A 7,674-nucleotide genomic window follows, 5' to 3' on the forward strand; every position below is an offset into this window, starting at 1 on the left:
TCAGATATCAATACAAGGTATGGCATAGTATGCTGAATTACAATTCCTCACTCTCCAGGATAACCATGTTAATTAGACCAGCAGAACTAATGATGACTCATCAGTTTTCCCTGGTTTCTCTTAGTCCAGCCCTCCTGACACCCCACTAACTGCATGACCTTCTGGGATTTGTAGTTTAAACCTTTTTAAAGGAATCTCTGTTTTGGGGTGCCTAAATTTACTGAAGGAATATTTATTAAGAGAACAGCTGTGCAAGGCAGGTTTGGGTCTCACTTCCCCCTGTTTCTGTATCACTGTGCAACCCACTGTTACTCCATGTAGCACAGTAATAATCAGCGTCATCCTCTGGCTGGACCCCATTAATGGTTAAATACCCAACACTGCCAGAGCCAGAACCCACAAAACGGTCAGGGACATCAGAGCCTTTGCTCTTGCTAGACTCTGTGGCATATGACAGCAGGTATCTGGGAGTATTTTCATATTTCTGCTGGACGAAAACAACCCAGTTGCCACTGACAGTTAATCCCCCTTCTAAGGTGCAGGACAGTCTCACTGTCTCCCCTGGTTGGGCTTTCATTGTGGGTACCTGTGTCACGGAGTATTGGGCCCATGAACCTGGGAAGAAAGAGCAGTCTTAATTAGTCCTCAGTGCCAGCCCTGCATGTGTTCAATAACTGCATCTCCTGCACATCAGTTACCTGTCATGAAAAGGATCAGGAGACTGAAGGTCAGCCCAGTGGAGGTCATAGTGCAGGACCTGGAGGAAGGAGCTGGACTCTGCACCACTGTTCTTAGGGGACCCCCTGCCTCCAGCCTTTATCTCCTGTATAGATCCTGGGGCTAGACTGGGGCTCTCCAGCATGCAAATGAGCACTAGGGTCTCAGATCCTATTGGCTGGTGTGAGTTTCCACATCAGCACCCTCAGCTTATGGGTGAGATGCTTCTGCTAAGCCCTGATCTCCTGCTCATTCCTGTCTTTGTGACACAAGCCTAGAACTGGGATTAGTGAGACAGTGATAGGACAAGAAGTTAAACTGACTAATAGCACGGCCAAGTGAACCTCAAAAGCCAAATGAGAGAATAAATAAGAAAGGACCAATAACAAAACCAGTTCTACTCCCAAAAATGAAAACCTTGTGTGAAATAGTGGTACTAGCTATGAAAGGTGTCAGAGTGATAAAGCTGGGTGTGCATTCTGTATGCATGTGTAATATGTATATATGTGTGCATGTATATATATGTAATGTGCTTTTATGAGTGTGTATCTCATAAATACACTGATGGGCAGATGGACAAAAGCCCTGCACTGTTCCAAACAGCGTTCCTGTCAAAAGCCCAGACCTGTCAAACTTGGAGGTCCATGGGACCACCAGACCCCAACTACCCCGCCCCAAGCCAAGCGAAACGGGGGCTGGAGATCCGGTGGACCTCCGGTCCCTCCAACCCCCCCCCCCCCCGAAACAAGTTCAGGGGGGCTGGGGATCCGTTGTTTCATGCACTTGGGGGGCTGTGATCATGGGGCGGCGGTAGGAAACACAGGCACTAGTATGAAACTAACAGCCTCTAACGCCTGCGTTTGCTTCTGTTCATCAGCCCATGAATCATCAGAGTGAGATGTTTGGAATTTTATGTCCCCAGTGGAGTAACCCTGACATGTAGGAAGATAAATCTGTTGACGTTTCTCTAAAGGTGAGTATCATGGGTAGGAGGAAGACTTTCTACATATGTTTCTGTCTGCACTGAGGGGGAGCACTGAGGGCTATGATTGCATGTAACCACATATGAATGAGCGTTGACTATTATAAGTTAAGGCATTAAATGGCAAGGGCTCTATTACATTTTGCAGCCTGTTTAGAACTGGATTGTTTCTACATCAAAACCAAGATAAACTCAAATATTAGGAAATTATCTGAGTACAGTAACTTTACAAGTGAAATAATGGTAATTACAGATATGCCGAGTCACATGCATTAGGCATGTCACACACACATTAGTAGCCCTTCTCCAGTTCACACACCTAAGGGTGCTTGTCACATGCATTGATGGTTGCTTCCCAACCCCACAGACTAGCATGTCTCTTGATCCCTTTAATTCAAACCAGCCCAACCTGGCATCTCTCACTCTTCCCCTCCCCCCCGGACCCCTGCAGACCACAAACTGCAAACCTTCCCTGTATGGCTGCCAGCATCATAACCATGCTGCTCATTGTGGCAGCAATAGAGGGAAGGTTTGCAGTCTGCTGGGACCTGAGGAAGAGGAGGGGGAGAGTGAGAAATGCTGTGCTGGGCCAGGTTTGGCTATGCTGGGCCAGGGGGGAGGGAGAAGAATGAGAGAGGCTAGGCTGGGGGATGGGGGGATTGAGAGAGTGAGAGGTGCCATGCTGGGCTGGGGGGGTGGGAAGTGCCAGGCCTGTGGTGGTGGAGGGTGATGGTTGGAGAATGAGAGATACCAGGCTACAGGAGGGGAGGAAGAGAAGTGGATAAGAGGCAGATTAATGCTGGACCCGCAGCAGAGGGGGCAGAGAGAGGCACACTTGCTGGACCTATGGGGGAAGGGGAGGAGAAGAGGAGAGAGGAAAGGAAGAGATGCCAGGACTTGGGAGAAGGAGGAAGAGAAAAGATGCTGGCCCTTGGGGGGAGACAGGAAGAAAGAAGAGAGATGCTTATCCCTAGTGATGGTGGGGACAGGACAGGATGGAAAGAAGAGAGATACTGGTCCCTAGCGAGGGGGGGGGGGATTGGGAAGGAAGAGAAATGCAGACTAGAGGGAGGACAAAAGGGAAGGAAGAGAGGTTTTGGCTCCCAGGGAGGGTGGAACAGTAGGGAAAGAAGAGAGATGCTGGACCTGGGGTGGGGATGTGGGGACAGGAGGAAAGGAAGAGAGAGGCTGGCTCTTGGGGGACAGGAGGGAAGGAATAGAGATGCTGGTTCCCAAAGAGGGGGGCAAGAGGGAAAAGGAGATGGAGAGATGCTGGACCTGGGGGAGGGGGGATGTAGGAGGAAGGGAGGGGTGAGGGAAGAATCTGGACATGGGGAGGGATAGGGACACAATGGGGGGATGTTGAGGAGGGCAAAAATAAGGACTCAGAGAAGGGAGATGCTCAACATAACAGATGGATAGGGTCAGGACAGGAATGGAAAATATTGGACAGGGTGGAAAGGGATGCTGAGAGAAAATGAATGATGAACTTAGAGAGAGAAGAAATGGAGAAAGAGACCCTGGCAAGAGAGGGAAAAAAAAAATCAGAGACTGTGAATAACATGATTAGAAAAATGACAAGACAATACAGATAGATAAAGGAATTTTATTTTCTATTCATTGATTAGAATATGCCAATTTTTAGAATGTGCATATGGCAGATCTGGTTTAAGACATAGCTTGGGCCTGTGACAGAAATCTCAGTCAATGACCTTAAATCTCCAGCATAGCGATGGTAAAGCTCCAGCTTTGAGATAGGTCACCCTTGGCGTCTCTCTAATTACCCAGATTTTGACTGCACAAAGGCTTTGTGCATAAAAGAATGACCAAGTACCTTAGAAGCTGTGAGCAAACAGTACCAAGAGTCAGACCCCGGGGGGGGGGGGGGGGGGGGGGGGGGGGGGGGGGGGGGGGGGGGGGGAGCCTCAGTGCTCTGAAGCTGAATTTTGTTCATCTGTATATAGATCATTGGTGGTTCCTTGTGCAGCAAGGGTGACCCCCATAGGTGGCACAGATGAATTGCAGAAGAGTTTCAGTCTATGGCACTGATTCTCAACCTGTGTGTCCGGTCACACTGATGTGTCACCAAAAATTTGACAGACAGTATGCATTTGCTTTTCTTAACAATTATGTGTTCTGCAGGTCAAGGAGAGTTGAGAACCAGATAGTACTTGAAAATTGAAATCTCCATAACTGGTCCCTTCTTCTGTCATCAGCCCCAGATGAAAATGTTGCAGTTAACCCTTTTCTTCCATCCTGGTAATCCCCATCATTGCATCTGTATTTCCCACACATCATTATTTCAACAATTAAATGATGTATAGGTTTTCTTTCTTTTGTTCAGCTGCAAATTGTAGTGTTTAGTGTGTCACACATGTGAATATTGTCCGTCAGGTGAGTCACAACAGAAGAAAGGTTGAAAACCACTGGTCTGTGGTCCTGCAGTAGTGCTATTTCAGCCACTACTGACAGATTCAGAACAGCAGCACAGCCAGAGTCAGAGTGTGAGGACATACAGTAATATTAAACAAAGCCTAACTCATGGTACACTAATTCTATCAGGGTACTACTGTGAGGTTATCCCAGAATGCATTCTATTTTTGTGGGGTACAGTGTTTCCTTTCAGAGTGTCTGTCTTCCCAAATAGCATCCATAATGGAGGACTGCACCCCACTAACCAGAGCGCGGATCTTCCTCAATGTGAGAGAACATCCTTTAGAATGGCAGTAATTAGCCATAGGGTTTATTTCACACAGGTCTGTTGGGCCTCAGTCCAACTCCATATCATGGAGAAACTAGATGTGGACATACATGACTAATCTAATAGAACTACCCATGCGAAATACAATCGAAGGTGCAAGAACCTACCTCACCCTACACTTCCCCAGATGTCAAGGCCTGAAATATAAATTGGCATACTTAACCAGTTTCACATACATATGCCCCAAAATCTGGAACACAATATCGAAAGTTCTAAAATGCTTGACCAACTACATAACTTTCCAAAAACACCTGAAAGCCCACTTCTTCAATCTTTCTTCGAACATCTCACACAGACTAACTAATCAACAATGCAACACACCATGGAACCCGATCACCACAGAAAAACTAAATGACATGCGCTAAATGCAAATTATAATGCTACATGTCTAACTTTATCAAATTGTAAGCCACAATGCTACATGTCTAACTGTGTTAAACTGTAAGCCACATTGAACTGACAACCTGATCGGAAAATATGGGGTACAAATGCAGAAATAAATTAAAAAAATAAATGTTGTACTTTCGCAGTTTTCATTATTGTTGGCTAGAGCTTTTATTATCCTGATCCGTATGCTGCGGTGCCTTTTAATCCTGGATAGCAAATGTGTTGCTTTTTTTTTAACATTTATGCACATTCCTCAAGGGTTCCTATCAGCACTGACCCAATGCAGGCATAGACATGCCAAAACTCGGCCCATGTTGGGTCTACTAAATAAAGAGCCTTTGTTTGTTCCAGTCCTGAAGGTTCTTTTGTGCTTTTCTTGTGCTGCTGCTATTTATTTACTTCTGACCCTCTCTTCTGTTACCCCTGGGGCAGTTGTTACCATCAGCATAAACTCTGTCTTATACTGGCGAGTATTGATAGCTATAAGAAATCCCAAACAGCAGTCTCTCAGGTTGTGAAGAACTTCTGCACAGTTCTCCTGAGGACACTGAAGCAGGGCAAGGTCACCATAGAATGATCGTCTCAGAATGAGGTCATACAACTCTTTTCCGGAGAGCAATATCATTTGATCCACTAAGATTATTATTTATTATTATTATTTATTGTATTTGTACCCCACATTTTCCCACCTTTTTGCAGGCTCAATGTGGCTTACAGAATATAGATATGAGAACGTCATTACATGATTTAAACAAACAGTTGATCATAAGCTGAGGTGAAAGAGGATTTAGATGGAAAGGTGTTAGGTAAGGTCGTGTGAGCGGTGTTTTTTGGTGTATTTGGGTGGTTTAGGAATGATTTGTTTCATTGAGGGTGACTGTTGTAGGCTCTGTTGAAGAGATGTGTTCTCAAAGCTTTGCGAAAGCTGGTTAGATTGGTCATGGTTTTCATGGCCATGGGTAGTGCGTTCCAAGACTGTGTGCTTTTGTACGCAAAGGTAGTAGCATAGGCCTGTTTGTATTTCATTCCTTTACAACTGGGGAAGTTCAGATTGAGGAATTTGCGGGCCGATCTTATGGCATTCCTGAGTGGTAAGTCCACTAGAGTGGGGCATCTGCGTGAATGATTTTGTGTACAGTCGTGCAGATCTTGAACTCAATTTGTTCCTTGAGCGGGAGCCAGTGCAGTTTCTCTCTTAGGGGTTTTGCACTTTCGTATTTAGGTGTTCCAAAAATGAGTCAGGCTGCGGTGTTCTGGGCTGTTTGGAGTTTTTTGATGGTCTGTTCTTTACAGCCTGCGTGCAGAGCGTTACAGTAGTCCAGGTGGCTTATTACTAATGACTGTACTAGGGTGCGGAAGATGTTTCTTGGGAAAAAGGGTTTTATTCTTTTGAGTTTCCACATCGATTGGAACATTTTTTTCGTTGTATTCTTTGCGTGGGTGTCGAGAGTGAGGTTTCGATCGATGGTGACTCCAAGGATTTTCAGATTTTCTGAGATAGGGAGTGTGCAGTAGGGTGTGGTTATTGTGGGGTAGTTGTTTGTGTTGTATTGGGAGGTGAGAACTAGACACTGAGTTTTTTCTGCGTTGAGTTTTAACTTGAATGAGTCCGCCCAAGAGTGCATGATCTGGAAGCTCTGGTTGATCTCGTTGGTTATTTCATTTAAGTCACTTCTGAACGGGATGTGGATCGTAACATCATCGGCATATATGTAGGGGTTAAGCTTTTGATTGGCTAAGAGTTTGGCTAATGGTATCATCATTAGGTTGAAGATAGTTGGTGAGAGGGGGGATCCTTGAGGAACTCCGCATTCCGGTATCCAAGGTGGCGATCTGTCCGTATTCGTTATTACTTGGTAGGATCTGGTGATGAGGAATCCTTCAAACCATTTGAGAACTGGGCCTCCGATTCCGAAGTACTCTAGTAGATGTAACAATATTCCATGATCCACCATGTTGAAGGCACTAGACATGTCGAATTGTAGTATAAGTATGTTCTTGCCGGTAGCGATCGTTTTTTTGAGTGAGTTCATTGCCGACACTAGTACAGTTTCAGTACTATGATTTGATCGAAATCCTGATTGAGACTCATGTAGAATTGAGTGTTTGGTCAGGTATTCCGTGAGTTGTTTCGTCACTATGCCTTCCATCAATTTTGTTGTGAGTGGGATAGAAGCAACTGGTCAGTAGTTGGTTAAGTCCATTGTGTTTTTCTTGGCATCTTTAGGCAGCGGAGTGAGTAGGATGTTTCCATTTTCCGTGGGGAAGAGTCCATTTATGAGTCTATAGTTTACTTGGTTCGTGAGGTCTTGTTTGAATTGTTTGGGTGCGGATCTTATTAGGCTGGTAGGGCAAATGTCAAGTTTGCATTGAGATTTGGCATATTTACTGAGCCAGTGTGCGAGTTCATTTACTGAAATCAGGTCAAAATTGGTCCATGATCGATCGGCTGGGTATTCCCCAGGATTTGGGTCTAAGCATTCAAGGATGCTTGTGTACTCAATGGTGTTACTTGGTATCATGCGTCGGAGCTTTGTGATTTTTTTGTTGAAATAGTTCGCTAGGTTGGTTGCCGATGGGGTGTCTGTGCTGTTCGAGGTGACCCGTGTGGTGTTTAGGAGATTGTTTACAAGTGTAAAGAGTTTGTGCGTGTCTTTGTAGTTTGGTCCTATTATAGTTTTGTAATGCGTTCTTTTGGTATGTCTGATTTTATATTTTATATTTGTATTTTCTTTGTGCCTGTTTCCACTCTTTGAGTGTGTGTTCATCTTTTTTTTTTTGCTCCATGCCTGGATGTCAGACATCTTATCAGGGCCTGGACATGGGG

General features: G+C 45.1%; 1 gene segment (V, D, J or C); it reads right to left on the reverse strand.

The window, feature by feature from the left end:
* Positions 1-235: 235 nt before the first annotated feature.
* Positions 236-747, reverse strand: LOC115480914. The segment is given in 2 exon segments: positions 236-615; positions 699-747. Coding segments are annotated over 2 exon segments (429 nt in total).
* Between the last annotated feature and the right edge of the window lie 6,927 nt (positions 748-7,674).

Source organism: Microcaecilia unicolor, chromosome 11 (genome assembly GCF_901765095.1).
Source record: "Microcaecilia unicolor chromosome 11, aMicUni1.1, whole genome shotgun sequence".
Classification (NCBI taxonomy): Eukaryota; Metazoa; Chordata; class Amphibia; order Gymnophiona; family Siphonopidae; genus Microcaecilia; species Microcaecilia unicolor.